At 41.1% G+C, this 21502-nt stretch overlaps 1 protein-coding gene across 1 annotated transcript in view; it reads right to left on the bottom strand.

The window, feature by feature from the left end:
• MLXIPL (MLX interacting protein like) overlaps nucleotides 1–21502 on the bottom strand; it is a gene marked incomplete at its 5' end in the record, with an annotated part of 55231 nt that overhangs the window by 21821 nt on the left and 11908 nt on the right. Inside the window, 6 exons of the mRNA XM_083379483.1 lie at nucleotides 4499–4579; nucleotides 8850–9051; nucleotides 9161–9205; nucleotides 11339–11428; nucleotides 13106–13188; nucleotides 14549–14655. Coding sequence (XP_083235609.1) covers nucleotides 4499–4579; nucleotides 8850–9051; nucleotides 9161–9205; nucleotides 11339–11428; nucleotides 13106–13188; nucleotides 14549–14655 — 608 coding nt within the window. The remainder of the gene's footprint in view (nucleotides 1–4498; nucleotides 4580–8849; nucleotides 9052–9160; nucleotides 9206–11338; nucleotides 11429–13105; nucleotides 13189–14548; nucleotides 14656–21502) is intronic.

Genomic DNA, 21502 nt, shown 5'->3' with positions numbered 1-21502 from the left:
TGCAATTCACATTCACTGGCTTTACTCGTTTATTTTTATAATTTATATCCCACTTTTCCATATTGTGTAAAGCATGACATAACTTATTTGGTGGGCATAACATGTCATACATGGATAATATATTAAGCTTACCAAAATATAGTATATGTTGTGTAAATCCAATCAATTGTGATTTATTCAATAAATAATGGTTTAAAAAACATAACATGCACAAATTCAACCAAATATGCAGCGTGGTGTGTGAAATCAGATATGGTGTGGCAATAAGTACACTCCCAAGTCAGACAAGGCTGGGCCCCATCTAAATTTTGCTATTCTTTCCCTATAGCAAAGAAGATTATTGCATGCAATATGGGAAACTCAGACCAGAACTGCTATTAACGAAATCTATTCCCTGGCTTCTAAACTACAGAACAGAGATTTCATGGTATAGCAGCAGATTACACCAGATACAGATGAAGAGTGCAAAAGCTAGCTGTAAGTTTCCGTATACATCACACATGAAATTTCATTTCTTGCATCAGCCATCTCTCATTGGGTTTCTTTTTCCAAGATGTTAAAAAAAACTGTTTGATTTCATCCATAATGAAAAAACCCCCACAAATTCATACTTTCATTACACTTCACTCTTAATGGCCAGTTCATAGAAAGGTTTGGCAAGTGTTGAAAGTGTAGAAATTCAAACACACCACAGATTGTATGAATAGCTAGGGATTGCAGTGAGACAAACATGTTACTAAATGTTAGAGGAAACAAGTAGATTTTCCGATATCTGAGAGTCAGTATGAAACCATGGATGATCAGTTAATAAGCTGTAAGTTGGCTGTATTCCCCCTATTTTATTGCTCTGCAGTTCTGCCAATTTCTTGAAAGACTTGGGCAAAATCAGTTGGGAAAACAAAGTAGTAGTAAGGTCTATTTAGTAGACTGTTCCTTAACATAATTTCTAGGGAGGGTCCTCCGTTGCAGTGGTTCCTTGCCTCACCAAGTGGTCTTCGACTTCTTGAGGAGGAAGGTGAAACTATTCATTTTACCCCCTTGGAGCAGAGAGAACTCTCTCTCCTAGCTGTCTCCATACATTCAAGAATTCCAAATGCCCAAGCAGCTTCTTCCTAGGATTGGAAGGCCCAAATGAGAAAGTCTCTAGGAGATATTGTGCTTCATCTGTAGCCATGAAGCAGCAGGAATAGAGGCAGCTGTAGTTTGCCGCAGGAGAGTGAGCGAACTAGGTTGGGCTAGGCAAAATTCACTCGATAAAACCCTGAGAGATGTTAAGAATTCCCCACTTTGATTTCCTGGTCTCTGGCTACTTTGTAATACACAGTTATATTTTTTCACAACTGATCCTCACCTCTGGGGAACAGATCAAGAATCAGATGGCCCAATTCTACAGAAAGAGAGTTCCCTGTACAAGTACAGAGAACACTTCCTTCTTTCCCTTAGCCCCAGCTCTCTCGCAGCCCCTAGGTTTATAGAGAAGGGCTATCTGTGCCAGGGAATAGGGATGGGACTAAATGAAAGCAAGAATCAACTCCCACCATATCTGCCCCATCATCTCCTACCTGCAGTGGAAGGCCAGCAGCAGTCTGTCACCATCCCCAGAGACTGCCGTGGTCCTGCCATGGGGACTTCTCCATATGGTTCAGGTTCCTCTCCTCTCCAGACATTCAGAGCAGCAAAGGGGTGGTGGTTCCTCATTCAACAGGGGCCTCTGCCCTTTGACTGACAGGCAGAGGATTCTGTAGCCTGCCTGGGGACAGAGTTGGTGACCTTACTGCCACTCCTCTGAATTGCAGCAGTGTTTTGGGGGGCTAACCCAGCTTTTTCCTTGAACTTCCCTCCCTCCATAAAAATGTCAAAGAGGCTCCTGCAGCATCTAGATAAGAAGGGGACCTTTTTAGAAACATTTGCAGTCCCTAGCACAATGTAAGTTCAATTTAGTCTTCCAAGATATGGAAGTTTGGGAATATAATCAGCTTAATATCCACTGCTTAGAGCTTCCAGACTGGACAGGAATTCTGCAGGTAGCAGCCCCAAAATCTAGAAGAGAATGCAGTTCAGAGGCCAATCCTTTAGACCTACCTAAAAGAAAGAAGGATTAACTGAAAACTACAGTCCCTAAAATTCCAGCTGTGAGATAATCTGCCTTTGAGCATGTCTGAAGTGCCTCTCTTCATTGAATTTATCTATTTCCCTGATTTTTTTTATTATTTCTGAGGGATGAGCTTAACAAAAGACTTAAATCAAGCCCTTATTTATTGACTTTCCTTGTATATTTTTAAATTAATTTTTGGAACACAGCCAATGTAGTTGTCCCCAACATCACTTTCACACCAGAAAAAGCAACATCAATCTCTGTGCATCAAGACTGACATTAAAAGCAATAGCATTCCAAGAAAAAAGATTTCAACAATTACTACAGTAATATTAGCTGCACCTGGGTCTCAAATATCCTGGATTACACAGCTAAGACCACAGCAGTGGATCAAAATCATTTTACTAATATCAAGAGTTGTCATATTTATGGCTATTTTTGCTGTCACCTTTCCACTGAAAACCATCCAGAGAGAAACATAGTCAACAGAAATAAATCTTGTAAATGTTAAAAATTTTAAATGTTAAATGTTTAACATTTAAATGTTAAATTTCAACAACTCCTCTAAACTGGTGACAGTAGAGACCTGAGTGAACTTAAAACAAGGGAAAAAGCAGCCTTTTCTTTAGGGCTTTGACTCAAATGCACATACTATTGTATTTATTAAAACTGAAACAACTAATTGGTGGAGCAGTGGGCTAATGCCTCCTTAAGTAACACCAGCTGCCTGCAATTAGTGCAGGTTCGAGTCCCACCAGGCTCAAGGTTGACTCAGCCTTCCATCCTTCCCAGGTAGGTAAAATGAGGACCCAGATTGTTGGGGGCAATTAAGCTGACTTTGTAATAATGCCGCTTGGGGTGTGTGTGAAAGCCCTAATAAGCAGGCATATACATAGAATGAAGGCTATTGCTAAGCACATTGGTTTGTGCTTAAATTGTAAGCCGCCCTGAGTCTTCGGAGAAGGGCGGGATATAAATGGGATTAAAATAAAATAAAAAATAAAATAAAAATAATTGAGGACAATATCTTTAATGAGAATTCAGTCCCACCCACAATTTACCTCTCGAATTGCATCATCATTCAAAGGAATCCATCATCTTTACGATTCTCAGTCACTCCAAAAAGGATCCATCTCTCTTCCCAAACCAGGTGGTTTCTAGGTATATTGAGAGTCCAGTTCCAATGATTCTGTCAGTATGTGCTTGCTGGAACTTATACTATAGGACTGTAGTGGATTGGGGGGGGGGGTATCAGGTTGGGGAAATCTGAATTAGATTGCCAACCTCAAGGAAGAACACTGCCTTCCTGGCACCACAGCTCTGGTTGAGTACACACAATATATTAAAGCCAATATTACATGACGGCTTGGTTCACACAAAGTGCTAAGTGCTGGTTTTCCCACAATTTTCTGAACCCCAAAATACCTGACCCTATTTCAACCTTGGTGGAGCAGTGGGCTGATGCCTCCTTAAGTAACACCAGCTGCCTGCAATTAGTGCAGGTTCGCATCCCACCAGGCTCAAGGTTGACTCAGCCTTCCATCCTTCCGAGGTAGGTAAAATGAGGACCCAGATTGTTGGGGGCAATAAGCTGACTTTGTAATAATGCCGCTTGGGGTGTGTGTGTGTGAAAGCCCTAATAAGCAGGCATATACATAGAATGAAGGCTACTGCTAAGCTTGTAAGCCGCCCTGAGTCTTCGGAGAAGGGCGGGATATAAATGTAATAAAAATAAATATAAATAAATAAATAAATAAACCTAGTCAGCACATTATACAAAACCAGTCCTGAGTTTCTGCAATAGGATGCTTGAGAAAGGATTTCATGGGCAAGTGACTCGGACAAAACCAGCATTTGCTAGGTTTTTTTTTTTCCATCCCTCCATTCTTCGATTCTAAGAGTTTCCTAAATTCAGAAGCACAGCGGTAAAAGGAGTGAAGTGACCCTCCTCCAGCCCACATTTTTCTTTCGCAGTCTTTCATTCACTCTTTGGCTGCTTCCTGGTCTGCAGCCCCCAAGCACCCCCTCCCCAGAAATTTCCTCTTTCTTGAGTAGAAACTTTTCCTTCCTCTCTGATTAGCCCCTGGCGTGGTTCCACATTCATGTAGCACAAGTTATATTTGGGGAACTGTTAAAAGTGGAGGCTGGAGAGCCATCTGTCAAGGATGCTTTAAATTGGATTTCTGCACCAAGAGCGAGATTGGAGTTGAGGACTCTCCTCCCCCTCCCCCTCCTTTCCCCCATTTCCAGCAAATTGAGAAAATATGACACATTAATAGAACTGAAGGGTTTTTAAAATGGAAGCCTTGAATGCACCCCCACAGATCATAGCCATCAAATGGCTCCCATTCTAGATCTCTCCCATGATCTCTTCCGCTTCCCCCAGAATAGGCTGGTTCCTACCAGATATCTCCATGAAATCATCAAGATTTGGCTGTAGCGGGGCCAGGTCTGGTTGGATCATGTCAGCGTTGCCAACGTAAGCTGTAAGAGAGGAAAGCCAAGCAAAGATTTACCATAGAACTGCCTTCTCCAGAGCTCGGAGCAGGCTACATTACCTGAGGGCTTGGATCTGGTCTGCCCAAGTTCTACTTAAGCACCCAGCTCTGAAATCTTCTAATGACAAATTAAGTGCAACTTTTTTCAAGTGAAGGACACTGAGCTTCGTTGCATAAGTATATAATATCTGGATCAGACTAATTCCATTTACTGCAACCAACTAAATTTCTCTGTGTGAAGAATTATTCCTCCATAACCATCCTTGCTTGCCTAGCTAAAGAGAAAACACTGCCCTTGTTCATGGAGGTTCTAACTACAGCCCTATTTAAGAAGTGCCTTGTTGTGTCAGATCTACTTATGTCTCTTCCCAAATGATCATGAGAGGGGACGCTCATGCTCTGAGTGTTCAGGCACTAATCTATATACTCTTTCAATACTTGTATCTGCGCTCAGCCAGACTTTTGCCTGTTGCCACCTTCTCCTCCCACACAGACATTTAGCTTTCAAAAGTGAAAGGTAAAGAGCATCTGAAGCAGATATTTATGCAGCTCATACAAGTGTGATTCTTGCTACTTAGTCATGTGGAAAGAGAGGAAGGAAAGGAAAGGGAGATTTTGAAGAGCAGAGCTCTGTTCAAGGACGTTTGGGGCTGAGTAGATGACCTTGGTAGGCAACTTTCGGCCCTTGGATCAATGCTCTATGCTTGTTCCAAATGAATGTTTCTCGGTATCAGTAACTTTAAAAATGTGTGATGTCAACTCCTAAAATGCCTCATGCTGGCTAGGGAATTCTGGAAGCTGAAGTCCATATATCTTAAATTTTCCAAGACTGAGAAACACTGTTCTAAAGAGTTACCTGTTTAGAAAAGGACACAGTAATCTAGGCCAGAGGTCCCCAACCTTTTGGGTACCAGGGACCCTGTGGAGAAGTTTTTCCGTGGACCAGAGGGGACATGGTTTTGTGTGCTGCCTGCATTTTGCGGATGGGGCTTCGCTTGTTTGTTTGGACCTGTTGCTGGCATGCCGCAGCCCAGTACCAGTCCATGGACCGGGGGTTGGGGACCCCTGATTTAGACCAACCTATTACTGCCTTGCAAACTGAAAACCCATCTGTCTACCAGGTTTCAGAAAATAGCTTATTGCTTCCATTGTGGGATATTGTGTTTGCAAGCCTTGCATGCTTGATCTGCTGTCCTTCAAGTTAGCTTGTGTGACTAATGTGTTTGAACCTAAGAACCCAGGTCTTGAAGCAAACTAAAAGTCCACGTAAGTCAGAATTCTGTTGCTCCTAATAAGTAGTTTCTGCTGCTGTTAGATCTAACAAATAAATAGGCAACTGTTTTTTTAACAATCGTTTGAACTCAAAACAATGTTGAAAAAGTAACTTTATTACTAGTCCTCACATGTATGACAATTACAGCATCTCTGCAGTTGCATAATCAACATTTGCATGCTTAACAATAGACTTCTGACAAGCAGTCAGTGGAGTACAGCAGCAAGACCACAGACTGTGGTCACCTGATGTTTCGCTTAACAAGCTGTAGTGGTTCACTTAACAACCACAACAGAAGTAAGGCTGTAAGCCCATCACAGTCATATGATGCTTCACTTAGCAACTGCACTGCTTATCAATGTAATTGCTGGTCCCAATTGTGGCTGCTAAGCAAGGACAACTTGTACTTAAAGATAGATCACCTCTGAACATAAAGTTACATTTAGCTATCATCAGTGCTTTTTTTGTAAAAGAAAAAGGTGCCGGAACTCACACATGTCATACAACCCGCCTTGCCTACCCTACAAGGTTCCATCCAAAAAAGGTGCCGGAACTCCATTCTGAGCGTTCTATGAGAAAAAAAGCCCTGGCTATCATAGGTTAAGAGCCATTGACACATCACTTCTCTATTGAAATTGTCAATATTGTCTGAATTAATTGCTTTAAAGGATTTATAGTTTATGACAGTGACTATCCCTATGACTAATTATTTGCTACTATGGCTCAGTGGAGACACAATGATATTTTTTTATTTTAATTCCATTTATATCCCGCCCTTCTCCGAAGACTCAGGGCGGCTTACAAGCTTAGCAGTAGCCTTCATTCTATGTATATGCCTGCTTATTAGGGCTTTCACACACCCCCAAGCGGCATTATTACAAAGTCAGCTTATTGCCCCCAACAATCTGGGTCCTCATTTTACCTACCTCGGAAGGATGGAAGGCTGAGATTAAGCATGTCATTAAGCATTACTGTTAAAACAATAAAGAGAAATTATGCTTTTGGAAGCATAATTTAGAAAATGTTTACCTTATTGCTTTTTAATGTTATATGATTAAAAGCTAACTATCATAAATTATGACACATAACTTCTTTTTATCCTCTGGGACTCAATGCCACAGATATATAGCATATTCTTTCAGGATGAATGTCCAACAGCCTTGGTGGTGCAGTGGTTAGAATACAATTTTGCAGGCTGACTCTACTTACTGCCAGGAGTTTGGTCCTGACCGGCTCAAGCTTGACTCAGCCTTCCATCCTTCCAAGATCAGTAAAATGAGGATCCAGATTGTTGGAGGAAATATACTTACTCTGTAAACTGCTTAGAGAGGGTTGTAAAGCACCATGAAGTGATATATAAATTTAAGTGCTACTGCTACTGCTATTTTAGTAAGTTAAGGAAAACATCAACCCAATGTGCCAGCTATGAAAAAGCTAATTTCATGTCAATGTTTCAGAAAGGGATTGAAAATAAAATTAACGATGCTTTATTAAAAAAATCTTTGATAGGACTACATTGGAATACTGCATACTTTTTGGTCGCAACTTCTTTTCGCCTGGTGCGCCAGTTACGGCCCTACCTGGACCAAGATGCCCTGCGCACAATCACTCATGCGCTCGTGACCTCCCAATTGGACTACTGCAACGCTCTCTACATGGGGCTGCCCTTGGGGACCACCCAGAGGCTTCAGCTGGTGCAGAATGCAGCCGCGCGGGTTGTGATGGGGGTTTCCCGATACTCCCATGTAACACCTCTGCTCCGCGAACTGCATTGGCTTCCGGTTGCCCTCCGGGTGAGATTCAAGGTGCTGGTGATGACCTATAAAGCCCTAAATGGCTTGGGTCCGGGATATCTGAGGGAGCACCTGCTGCCGGCATCAAGCTCCTTTCGTCCTGTGCGCTCCCACAGGGAGGGTCTTCTCAGGGTACCGCCGGTAAAAGATTGCCGGCGGACAATACCCAGGGGGAGGGCCTTCTCTGTGGGTGCACCGGCCCTTTGGAACCAGCTGCATGTAGAGCTTAGGACTGCCCCCGACCTCCACTCATTCTGCCGGGACCTGAAGACCTGGCTCTTTGAGCTCTCTGGCCTGGACTGAGGGTATTAATTGGGATTTTAACTGGTTTTTTTTTAACTGGGGTTTTATTGCAAGGTTTATATAATTCTTTTAATTGATTTTAAGTTTTGTAACTGTTGTATCTGTTTTTTAAATAACCTTGTGAACTGCCCTGAGTCCTACGGGAGAAGGGCGGTATATAAATAAATAAATAAATAAATAAATAAATAAATAAATAAATAAATAAATAGTGGCAGAATTATAAACAGTACAGAAGAAAGCAACTCAAATGTGCACAGGTTGGGAGCACCTCCCTATGGGAAAAAAAGTACAGTGTCTGAGAATGCTTTGTGTTGAGGGGAAAAAGTGTAAAGGGAAAGTAGTCGAGTAAATTAAAAGCATGAAAGTGGCAGGGATAACTACTCAGAGTAAAAAAAAAAGAAATAGAGATGAATGGTGGAAAATTCAGGATGGAAAAAAGGAAGTATTTCACAAAGCTAAACTATGAATTTCTATTGTGATAACCAGAAACATTAAAGCCTTTAAAAGGGATGAGACCTTGTCATGGAAGATAAAGCTGTCAAAAGTTACTAGTCAGGATGGTTTTATTATTACCTACAGATTCTTGTCAATGCGTTTCTTGGTACCAATTATTGGGAGGGCACTGTGATACTCATACCTTAAAGGTGAGCCTCCAACAAATTTTAGTTGGTTTTTTTGGGAACCAGGATTTTATAAGGGACTAGTGGACACATTTGGTCTGATCAAGCTCTCACAAGGTACCATCTGAGTGGCTTGTGAACTCCCTATAAGTCCCTGGCTCATCACAAAATGGAATGCACAATTAGAGGGACCCCTGCCATGTTCTAGCAGAGTAGAGAAAATCTTCAGACTGTCCTAAAGCCGGTCGAGATAGACACCAGAATCACCTTCTTCTGATGATGATTGAGGGGGACAGTTGCCCTGAGTCATGGTGAACAGGGTGTCTGAGATGTCTGAGAGGAAGCTGTCCATATCAAAGAGATGCCTTCCCTCCTCCTCTTCCTCCTCCTTATCCCGCAGCAGCATTGGCACCACATTGGAGAAGAGCTGGTTACACCAATTCTCTGTCGACTGCCAAGGGACATCTTCCTGAATAGGAGAGAAATGAATCTTCAGCTGGGATCTCATTAGGATCCCTTTTGCAATGAAGAGCTTACGTGCAGCTCCAAATGGATTAAGCCAGATTCTCTTCACTCACCGGCTTTGGGCTGGGAACTTCCCCTTCCCGGCTAAACCTGTGGAGCTGTAAGAGAAATGCTACATTAGAATTGGACTCCAATTCTTATCAATTTAGCTTCTTAAAATACTTTAAGAAACTAAAACATTCATTGATTAAAGCCTGCACTTCTTTGAAATCATGGCTCACCAGGGCTAAGCTTCAGAGTGTGTTTCCAATGCAGTCAGGGCCCATTTGAAGTAATAGTGCTTGTCATATGTAGCAAGAAAATAGTAAGTAAGAGAAAGGACTATTTTATGATGATTTTTGTCCAAAGCAATGAATTAAAGAGAGGCCCTTCTTTATGCATTTTTAGAATCCAAAGATCTGTTATTTTTCTAACATATCGGCCTGTAGTGCCATTGCTGATGAAATTCCGGCATCAGTAGCTAAAATGTCATTACCACCCTCACTATCATCATCATCAACCTCCAGCCTAAAGGAGAAAGCCCCAATCAACTTAGATATGAGTATGCTTGCCTTGACATTGTTGCTCTATGATGCACCGTTTCACCCAACTGAAGGTTACAAACGGAAGAGTTTTAGTAGTATATAGATAATAACATAATAATAAGAACAGTCCAGCTTTGGACTGTTTTGCTAGTCCAGCAGTCTTGAAGCAGAAATTCCAGAGCCAAAAGTTTTGATCTCTTGTGAATCTTGGGAAAGGTAAACTGTGGGTATCCCTAATCAAAGAGCAAATGAGCCCCTAGGTGGAGCTGCTACCCAACTCATGATTCTGAGTTGATTTTGACTCTTTCCATTTTTTGTGTTCCCTTTTGTCAACCTGTCATCAGTAAATGGTGAATGGCAGATACAATCAGATAACCTCAGGGAATATCTGAGGACAGATATGAAGTCTATCTTTTTTTGTTTGTTAAAAACAGATCATGCCAAACCAATCTCATCTCATTCTTCGATAAAGTGACTAAACTAGTAGATCAGCGAAACGCAGTGGACGTAGTATACTTAGATTTCAGTAAGGCATTTGACAAGGTAGACCACAACCTACTGCTTGGTAAGCTAGCCAAAGGTGGAATAGACAACATCACCAGATGGATCTGTAGCTGGCTAACAAACCACACTCAAGGAGTAGTCCTCAATGGCACTACATCCACATGGAGAGAAGTAAGCAGTGGGGTACCACAAGGTTCCGTTTTAGGCCCAGTACTGTTCAATATCATCATAAACGACTTAGATGAGGGAATTGAACAGGAACTCATCAAATTTGCAGATGACGCCAAACTGACAGGAGTAGCCAACACCCCAGAAGACAAAATCAGGATCCAAAAAGATCTTGACAAACTTGAACAATATACCCTATCCAACAAAATGAGTTTCAATGTGGAGAAAAACAGTGTCTTACATTTAGGCAGGAAAAACCAAAGGTACAAATACAGACTGGGCGAGACCTGGCTTAAAACGAGTAACTGTGAGAGGGACCTTGGAGTCCTAGTGGACGATCACTTGACTATGAGCCAGCAGTGTGCAGCAGCAACCAAAAAAGCTAATACAATCCTGGGTTGTATAAATAGAGGCATAGAATCAAGATCACGTGAAGTATTATTACCGCTTTATAAAAACCTAGTAAGACCACACCTGGAATACTGCAGCCAATTTTGGCCACTATATCACAAAAAAAGATGTTGACAGTTTGGAAAAAATTCAGAGAAGAGCAACTAAGATGATCAAAGGCCTGGAGACTAAAACATACGAAGAACGGCTATGGGACTTGGGTTTGGCTAGTCTAAAGAAAAGAAGAAATAGGGGAGACATGATAGCAGTGTTCCAATATCTGAGGGGCTGCCACAAAGAAGAGGGGGTCAGGTTGTTCACCAGAGCACCAGAGGGGAAGGACGAGAAACAATGGTTGGAAACTGATCAAAGAGAGAAGCAACCTGGAATTAAGGAGAAACTTCCTGACAGTGAGGACAATTAACCAGTGGAACAGCTTGCCTTCAAAAGTTGTGGGTGCTTCATCACTGGAGGTTTTTTAAGAAGAGACTGGACATTCACCTGTCTGAGATGGTATAGGTTCTCCTGCTTGAGCAGGGGGATGGACTAGAAGACCTCCAAGGCCCCTTCCAACTCTGTTCTATTCTATCCACCCAGCAAGTCAGTTTGATAACAGTGTGGGGAGAAAGGAAGACAAATCCTTACTCTTTTCTTATAGTAGGTCCGCCACTTGTGATACTCCTTCATTACCACCTCAATCCGTCGCTTCCAGTAGTTTCCTTCCAACACAACTGCCTGAGAAGGAAGACAACAAACCAGAAGAAGAAGAAATTAAAAGAAAAATAATAATAAAACCCTCATTTTTACTCATTTTTAATTCCAATTTTCCAAGTTCAGCCTGGCTTTTAGAATGATAAAACCATTTTAATATTAACATGTATTATCAATATAACTAAAGGGAAAGATATTTAACTGGATTGATCTCCAACAGAATACTAAACCATGGTTTGCCTTAATCATATCTTGCTGAGTGGATTAAAATGGATGGGATCACATCACACTAAACTATAAATCGTGGCTTTTAAACAGCATATCTGGGACCATATAACAGTCGAAGAAGAGAAATAACCACTTCATGACATAGCAGAATGAAAGGAAGACGGAAGGAAAAGACAAGCATAAGGAAAGACTGATCCAGTTCACAGGATGTTCTTGTTTTCAGTATCTGATAAATTAATAATGTCAATAATTTATTAAATATTATGCTGTTCAATTCCGAGCAACACTGGGTGGTTCTAAGGACTCCCAACAATGGGTTAGTTTTAACTTGTGTCATTTGTGATTTATATATGTTACATGAACTCTGCTGTTTGATTTACATAGAACGTATTTTACAATCCCCCAAAATTGCATTTTTGATTCAGCAATCAGATTGCGTGTTGCATGAAAACTACAGAGATCTCAAAAGGTGGTGTTTTTTTTCCAAATGGCAACTGAATTTTCTTGATTATTTTTTTTAAGACGATGCTTCTTGGATGAAAAGTAAAACATCTTCAAGAAAAATCAAGAAAGTCCAGTTGTTGTTTTAAAAAAACACCTTTTGGGACAACCATGACCTGGATGACTTAGAACCTTCAGAAACAGCCATGACATAGTTTAAGTGACATAGTCAAATAAGTTTGCTGACTTTTCCTAACACTTGTTTTATCAACCTGTAGGGCAGTGATGGCGAACCTTTTAGAGACCGAGTGCCCAAACTGCAACCCAAAACCCACTTATGTATCATCGGGTGCCAGATAGGCATGGCCCATTGGATGGGTATGGCCCATTGGGTGGGTGTGGCCCATTGGGTGGGTGTGGCCCATTGGGTGGGCGTGGCTGCAGTGGTAACAGCAGACTGGGTGGCACTAAAAAGTTCAATCAATCAATTCCAACTTTGCGAGATCTTTTTTTCCCCGCGAGAAGTTGAAATTGATTGATTGAACCTGTGGAGGTTTTTTTGCACATGGCGCCAGAGGCCTAAAGCAAAAAGGTTTTATAAAACCCAGCTGAAGGCCTAGGACTGGGGCGACGGCGCGCTTGCCCACGGAGAGGGCTCTGCGTGCCACCTGTGGCACGCATGTCATAGGTTTGCTACCATGGCTGTAGGGGAAGGAATGGCAGACCCTGGGGGCAGAGTTAAAAGAGGGATCAACCTAGAATCTCTACACAGCCACAAACAGACTAAGTCCAGCTCTTCCCCACTTGAATTCTGTTAATCCTTATTTAATACCTAGCAGGTGCTAACCATTAGTTGAGAATTTACCTGTGCATAGGCAGAGTAGCAATAAATCAGTTTAACTGGACCTTCACATGTGTACCTAATCTTTCATGACTGACAAAACCCTCAGCATCGCCTATACACATACAAAAAACCCCCAACATACATACACACACACACACATGATATGGAGAAAATGCTACACCACTTACTTCTGGCTTTCGATGCTCATCTGCTTCAGACCCATCTAGAGGAGTAACAAATCCACACACAGAGGTCTTCCTGCGTTCCACATCTGTGTAAAGAATCTATTACAGTAAATATTCCATTGTCCAGGCAAGCTGAGGAGACACAGGTATTCCTGCTGCTTCTCAGTATCTGTTTTATGAGACAACCATGTCATTTGCTTTGCCCCCACCTTCTCTTTCATCTCCCCTCCAAAAATATATTAAGGCAGAAAAGATAAAGAGTTGTTGTTTGCTTTGTAATGCAAGCAGAAAGACATGCAGAAATGTCCCCCACCTTTTTAAAAAAAATTCCAGTTTTTCCCTACCAGTGCAGTTTGGATTACCACCTCCGTTATCCTTGTTCATGCAGGCTGAGACTTTTTGGACTTGCAGCCTAAAACATCTGCTGGGTACCAAATTATGAAAATACTTTCTACTTCATTGCTTCTGTATTTCCTCCCGTTGCCATTTGCTATTCATGTAGCGGAGCTTGTTTTAGGCTAACAGTTATTACAGTATTTACAGCTGGACTGACAATCTTGATTCCTATTCACAGCTAGATGGTGACAAAGAGAGAGCTCCTTAATCTAAGCGTTTCATTTATTTAAGGAAAAGATGTCTGAAGCTAGACATGATGCTGTGGAATAGATTAATAATGGTGTGGTTGTATCATTTGGATGCGGAAAACTTCTAGGACACTATTGTCAGCAATTTGCAAAGCCATAGCAAGCTTTAGGATAGGGTAGGGTAGGGGAAGGGAAGGGAAGGGAAGGGAAGGGAAGGGAAGGGAAGGGAAGGGAAGGGAAGGGAAGGGAAGGGAAGGGAGGGGGATCTGAGTGTGATGCTGGGACATGGTTTCAGAAACAATCAAACAAATATAATAAAAAAGCCCCAGTATCTTGGTATTGTAAGTATGACTTGGAGGCATCGTGTATTTAAATACATTGTGCAGGAAGAATATTCTCATCCACAAGATAGAAACAAGGACAAAAAAGTATAGAGAAGTACAATGAATAATTTTGATGTAATGTAGATTTTCTTTTCTTTTATCTCATCTACAATTTGTCATCCTGGGAACTTCTAACTTTTTTACAATTTTGTTTTATATAATGTTGCCTACTCTAAAAGCTAATATCTTGATGGACATGTAACTATGCCTAGACTTATTCATTTACTTTCACAAAGACCTAAGTTCCTTTTTTAGGATTGAAAAATTGCTTTTCAGATTTTTAATAAAATAAAAAAATTGCATTAAATCTAAATTTGCTTGTACTTGGATCTAAAATGCTTTTCAAATGTGAGCAATGCGAATACTGAAGCCCATCCCTGGGGAGAAAGCCTGGGCTCCTATCTACTGAAGCTGAGTTGAATTCCCAACCATTTGCCCCCAACCGTCTCCCCATCTCCTTCCCTAGTCCCCAAACTCACACTGGATGTACCAAGCTCGCCAAATGGCATTGTTGAGGCGGATCTTGTCCCGACAAAGTAATTGTAATCCTTTGAAATTCTTCCACTTGGGGGATACCAGCTTCCCACTGAAATGTCAAAGAAAAAGACATGGATTTAAAGAAGGAGGGATATAAACGAGGAACAGATAGACAGTGCTTTTCTTGACCAAGTTTGTAAGTCTTTAAATTGATCCAATATCAGTTTAACATGCCAGAGCTCATGGAACTATAGTTATATTTATCAGTAATCATTTGCCAGAACAACTAAATTTAGCAGTCATGAACATAGGCAGTATTCCTTGTTTAAATGTGGTCTTCGTGCCTTGTTTATGGGCTTCCTAGAAGCATTTAGTTGATTGGTAATGTGGACAACTAGACCTGATGAATTCTTAGTCTGATTGAATGAGGGGTTTGTAGTATAACGTTGGATATCAGTGTCCATGGAGATTTTCAGTCATCCAGATCATGACTGCACCAAAGATGCTTTCAAAAAGGCAACTGGAATTTCTTTGTTTTTTCCTCGAAGACATTTCACTTCCCATCCAAGAAGCTTCTTCAGTTCTCACTGAATGGTGAATGGAAGGATTTATATTCTTTGTTAGCATTCTTTCTGAGAGTCATTGAGGCCACTTGGTGGTTTATCTGTGCCCTCAGGGTCACCCGAATAGTGCAAATGGATGTGGAACTTTCTTAGAAGTGCTGAAAGGACTATGTTGTAAGGTATGTTGTAAGGATTGTGTTGTAAAGTTGTTGGGTATCAACTTTGGATACCAAATCAGAATTTCCCAATCCTGAAGCAGCCTACCTTTCAACTGTGGATGCTGAGGGCAAACAGTAATAGAATGGCATTACCACATGTACATCCTACAGGCATTTAATTGGAAGCCAGATGTTGAATTAATGGATCTTTGGTTCTTAGAAGGGCTTCCTGTCCAGTGCATTTGTTTGTCAAGAGATGGCTAGCATGCAAATTTGATAAATAAATTAACCATTTACAAACCATTATATAACTCTCCCAGGTAGATCATTATTATGGCAAATCAAATGGTGCACTTCTGCAAGGTACTGAAATATCTTGGCGCCTTAATTGGGTTGCTGTAATAATAACAGAGTGGTGCATGTAAATTGCTTTTAAAGCACTAGATTGTTATGAGAAGTGCAGTTTAACTAGTCAGGAAATAGCAAATTATGCAAGACTCCACATGAGAGTTCCCTGTTCTAGATATGTCACTGCCTTCTATAGGGAAGATGGTTCATAGTTTATTTATTGAAGCAATTATGTTAGCACAAAACTAGAAATGAGTGAAAGCATGGGGATGTCTGTGGAGATTCTCAGTCATCCAGGACATAGTTGTCTCAAGGGTGTGGTTTTTTTTCTTCAAAGGCAACTAGACTGTTTTTTTTCCTTGAGGAAGAAGAAGAAAATGTTTTGCTTCTCTTCCGAGAAGCTTCATCAGCTCTGATTTGGGGGGGAGGGGGAGAGATGGAAGGGCTACCTATCAATACCTATCCTTTCATCCCCCCCACAATCAGAACTGAAGAAGCTTCTTGGATGAGAAGCGAAACATTTTCTTCTTCTTCCTGAAATAAAAAACAGTCCGGTTGCCTTTTTTGGGGTGTGTGTGGAAAGAGCACCTTTGAGACAAAGCATGAGGATATATCATTTTCCTGCATAAGTGTACATATTACCATCATGGTCCTCTGCTTTTTCCAGCTTGCCACTGCACACACTGCCTCTGTGGCAAAATAACTTACCTTTATTATTTACCTCAGAGCACCTTATTTCAGTTAACAATAAATAAGGAACAGGCAACCTCTGAATGGTGAGCAGAACCTTCAGATGTGTCATGGCAGTATTGAGACAAGTCCATCCTTTTTTGGTTTTCTGAAATGTGGGTAGGTGTACAGCCGATGTGGGGCTCTGAACCCAGGTCCTTTCAGAGGCAAGGCCTGCCTTTCTGTTTAAGGCCTTGTTTTTCTACGTGGCTGAGTTCATGCTGTATACTGAATTAGATTAAAGTCCAGTTGGATAGTTTCTGGTTGGGTAGCACCTCAATGATACTGGCCAGGCTTGTCTGAGAGCACAGAGAAGATTGTGTAAGATAAGCTGGAAAATTGGAAAACATTCCTGGAAGAAGACAGTTGAAAACTGCCTGGTTATATCCACATGGCCCCCAGGAGACAAGCTTGACTTGAAGGCAGCTTTGCCTTCAAATCCCTTATTCAGCATGTTGTAGAGATCACAGCATCTTTTGTCAACTAGGCCATCTTATTAAACTGTAATGTGTTTTATTAATTTGGATACAGCGTGTGACCTTGTATCTTTAAGGTTTATTACATTATGTGAATCCATATGAAGAGTCCCAAAGCACATTTTTTAAAACAAGCACATGTGGTCAAAAGGAGCACTATCGAAACAAGAGTAAAACCATATTGTACCAATTATTCCCTCACTGTATCCAAGTTTCCAGGAACAGTCAGCCGGCTGTTTATTCAGTGTGTAAAGCAGAGCACATTTTCGCTAATCTATGTGCAGAGACCCATGTATAAAGCCAGCCTTCATCATCTCCTGGACAGGAAAGCAAGCAAACACCAGCTGGGATGGAAAACCCTATAAAATAGCAACCAAATGTTGAAGGAGGTAGTGTGATGGAGGAAAGTGCACAATGGAGGCCAGTGCTGAATTATAAAACAGAAATTCAGAGTGGGATTGTGCAATCTTCCCTCCATCGACATTAGACTACAAGTCCTATCATTTTTAGCTATCATGGGTTGATATAGTAGATAGAATAGAGCAGTGATGGCGAACCTTTTAGAGACCGAGTGCCCAAACTGCAACCCAAAACCCACTTATGTATTGACAGGTGTCAGGTAGGCGTGGCCCAGTGGGTGGGTGTGGCCCATTGGATGGGCATGACCCATTGGGTGGGTATGGCCAATTGTGTGGGTGTGGCCCATTGGGTGGGCGTGGCTGCAGTGGTAACGGCAGACTGGGTGGGTCTAAAAAGTTCAATCAATCAATTCCAACTTTGCAAGATCTTTTTTTTTCCGTAAGAAGTTGAAATTGATTAATTGATTGATTGAACCTTTTTTGGCACACAGTGGAGGAGGCCTAAAGCGAAAAGGTTTTATAAAACCCAGCTGAAGGCCTAGGACTGGGGTGACGGTGCGCGTGCCCACAGAGAGGGCTCTGCATGCCACCTGTGGCACGCGTGCCATAGGTTCGCCACCACGGGAATAGAGTATGCAGCCTGTTACTCCATTACCCCATAGTTTTAGACAACAATATCCACAATGGATTTCTTGCCATTAGTTCAATTATTACCTGCTAGTACCATATGTGACATTCAAAGTCTTCAGGTGAATATCAAGACACCTATCCTAAGAGAACGTTTTATGCAGACAAGTGAATCTTTAGCTAAATTTTAGAATCAAGCAAAGATACAAAAATCAGAAAGACAAAAGCCAGTAAGTCAAAAGGGAATTATAGTCCTATATATTGGGAAAGCGGCAGTTTGAAAAAAGTTACTCCAACCAATTATTAGGACTTGTCATGTGAGATTTTTTCTCTCTCCCCCACCCAAAAAAACCCTCCATCCCAAACTGGATATTGTAGCTCTAAATAGCCTTCAATAACCTTTTCTGCTATCCTTCTTCCTTCCAAAAGGTGAAATGGGTGGTAGAAAAATGTCAAGCTATGAATTCATTCATTGGATTCGCATGTTAAGACTAAAACAGTGATAATTAAATATAGTTACTGTGTTTCCATAGCATGTTAAAGGCAAATGAACTATGTTGACTCTATACAACAGGCTTAGTCAATTTATTGAAATGAACCATAAAATAACCAAACTGTCAACGCTGCTAACATCGTTTTTTCTTGCTCTGACAAAAGACGATGAAGCAGCTATTTCATATTTTTACTGGTATATCACTTTTAGAGTTAAAGTTAGTTGAAGAAGGGAGGGAGAAGGAAGAATGTATGGTATTTTTGTAATGGTATTTTTACTGACAGACTTATCAAAAAGTTTTATGAGAAACACCCCAACAAACCAAAAGCCAGCTCCTAATTTGTGTTTTTGTTTACATTACAGAATCTGTCCTTTTTGTAAGGGGGACCGGATGTCAATGCTGCTAACATTGGATGTTCTTGCTTTGACAAAAGATGATGAAGTAGCTATTTCATATTTCTACTGGTATATCACTTTTAGAGTTAAAGTTAGTTGAAGAAGGGAGGGGGAAGGAAGGATGTATGAGAAATTGGTTAGACATAAACAACAGTAGCGGAATAGTTTCAAGGTTGAATGTAACAAGAGGATAAGAAAGAACTGGGGGGGGGGTTATGCTAAGGAGGGAGAACTAACCCTTCAAACTAATTGGAGAATGTGATTAATGACAGCAATGAAAGGAAGAGAATTGTGTTTAATATTATTGTGCCAAGGGGGGGGGAATTCAGATTCCAGCTTTTCACAAGCATTGCCGATGTTATAAGGGCTCTAATAAAAGACTTTTAAGGTAAACAATGCCTCAGTGTTCTTTGAAGAGCTCATCCATCGGAAACTTGACATCAAGCTGGAATCCACCAACTTTGCAAACTAACTAGGGGGTCCCGAACTCCCATCGCTGTCTCCAAGTTTGGGAGTCAGGCTGACAAAGAGTCTGGAAAAGATCCCATCATGGAGGAGGAAAACTTGCCTGAAGCCAGCTCCCCGGCCGACCTTTCTCAATCATGGGAAGAAATAGCTATGGACTTTATAGTAGACCTACCTGACAGTAGAGAAAATACTGTCATTTGGACTGTGATAGACCTGTTTTCAAAACAGGCTCATTTTATCGCCTGTAAAGGACTCCCATCGGCCCCAACGCCTGACTAAATTGTTCCTAAGACATATCTACCAGCTACATAGCGCCCCTAAGCAAATAATTTCAGACAGAGGGGTGCAGTTCACAGCAAAATTTTGGAGGAATTTTCTTAAATTAATTGGATCATCTCAAGGCTTCTCAACTGCTTTTCACCTGGCTACTAATGGGGCTGCAGAATCCACTAACAAAATGATGGAACAATATCTCAGATGCTACATTTCTTACTAACAAACAAACTGGACCGACCTCCTTCCTTTCGCAGAGATGGCTTACAATAATTCAGTACACAGCAGCACTAGCTACACTCCTTTCCAGGTATTCACAGGGAAAGAATTCAACCCCATACCAGAATACCCTCAGTTGCCCTCCGCTTCCCAGACACTTGATCAATGGGTGAGGGGTTGGGAAGAAGTTTGGAAAAACACAAAGATGGCCTTAAAAAAGACTTTTGAGACCTACAAAAAGTAGGCTGATAAATAGAGAGCTCCCCAAAGGACATTCCAAGTTGGGGAAAAGGTTTATTTGTCAACCAAATACTTACTTCTTAAAGTACCCAACAAGAAATTAGAACCGAAATTCTTAGGACCTTTCCCCATTGTGAGAATCATCAACCCGGTCACAGTAGAATTGAAACTCCCCAGACCTTTGGGGAAAATTTACCCGGTTTTCCATTGTAGCTTACTGAAAGCTTTTCGGGCCTCCAGTTTAAGACCTCCCCCTAAGAAGGCACCCGGACCCCTCGTAGTAGCAGGTCAGACCCATTATGAAGTGAAACATATTCTTGACTCTAGAATTTTTAAGGGAAAATTGCAGTACCTAGTACAATGAAAGGGATACCCATTGTCTGAAGCCACTTGGGTGAAATCTAGCAATGTGAAAGCTGACAGACTTATCAAAAAGTTTTATGAGAAACACCCCAACAAACCAAAAGCCAGCTCCTAATTTGTGTTTTTGTTTACATTACAGAATCTGTCCTTTTTGTAAGGGGGACCGGATGTCAACGCTGCTAACATCAGATGTTCTTGCTTTGACAAAAGATGATGAAGTAGCTATTTCATATTTCTACTGGTATATCACTTTTAGAGTTAAGGTTAGTTGAAGAAGGGAGGGGGAAGGAAGAATGTATGAGAAATTGGTTAGACATAAACAACAGTAGCGGAATAGTTTCAAGGTTGAATGTAACAAGAGGATAAGAAAGAACTGGGGGGTTATGCTAAGGAAGGAGAACTAACCCTTCAAACTAATTGGAGAATGTGATTAATGGCAGCGATGAAAGGAGGAGAATTGTGTTTAATATTATTGTGCCAAGGGGAGGGGAATTCAGATTCCAGCTTTTCACAAGCATTGCCGATGTTATAGGGCTCTAATAAAAGACTTTTAAGGTAAACAATGCCTCAGTGTTCTTTGAAGAGCTCATCCGTCAGAAACGTGACACAAACAGGCTATCTTTGACAATAATTAAAGATACCAAACCATACGTACAACCACACAGACACAGAACAAACTTCCTCTATTTAAAAGTAACTGATCAGTCAATCATCCCTAATCAAAAGCAGTTTATAGATTTATTACAGTGTCTCCTATCTGCAAAACCTACTTTATTATTACGAGCAATTACCAAAGAAACAAATCTAAAGCCAAAGATGTCCCTCTATCAACCCACAGCAGTGGGAGTGAACAGAAGGAAGACCACAGTCATCTTTTTGTCAAATGTTTTCCATTCTCCAGCCTTCATCTGGCAACAGCCATGATTACATCAGCTCTCAAAGAACCTTAGATGGTGCCAAGGGATCACAATGGCAGCAGAAAGAGGAAAGTGTTGTTTATTTTGTCATCATTTTTTAGTCTTCTAAGTACATGTAATCAAGGATTGCAGAATCACTGGCTAGCTATTATGGTTCTCCACAAAATGCCTGCAGAGGACAGTGTGAATGGAGGGGATCAAGGTTACATAGAACGTATTTGCGTAACACATTTAAGTAAGTCAGTTAAAGACCTAGGAGCTGCTTTCAGGCAATTTCTAAGTCAAGTGTTAATCTTGTCATTTTGTTTTACTTTTTGTTTAATTTAT

The sequence above is a fragment of the Vipera ursinii genome, assembly GCF_947247035.1.
Source record: "Vipera ursinii genome assembly, chromosome: 1".
Lineage (NCBI taxonomy): Eukaryota > Metazoa > Chordata > Lepidosauria > Squamata > Viperidae > Vipera > Vipera ursinii.
The sequence above is the reverse complement of the archived record's forward strand: the minus strand, read 5'-3'. Positions and strand labels throughout refer to the sequence as shown.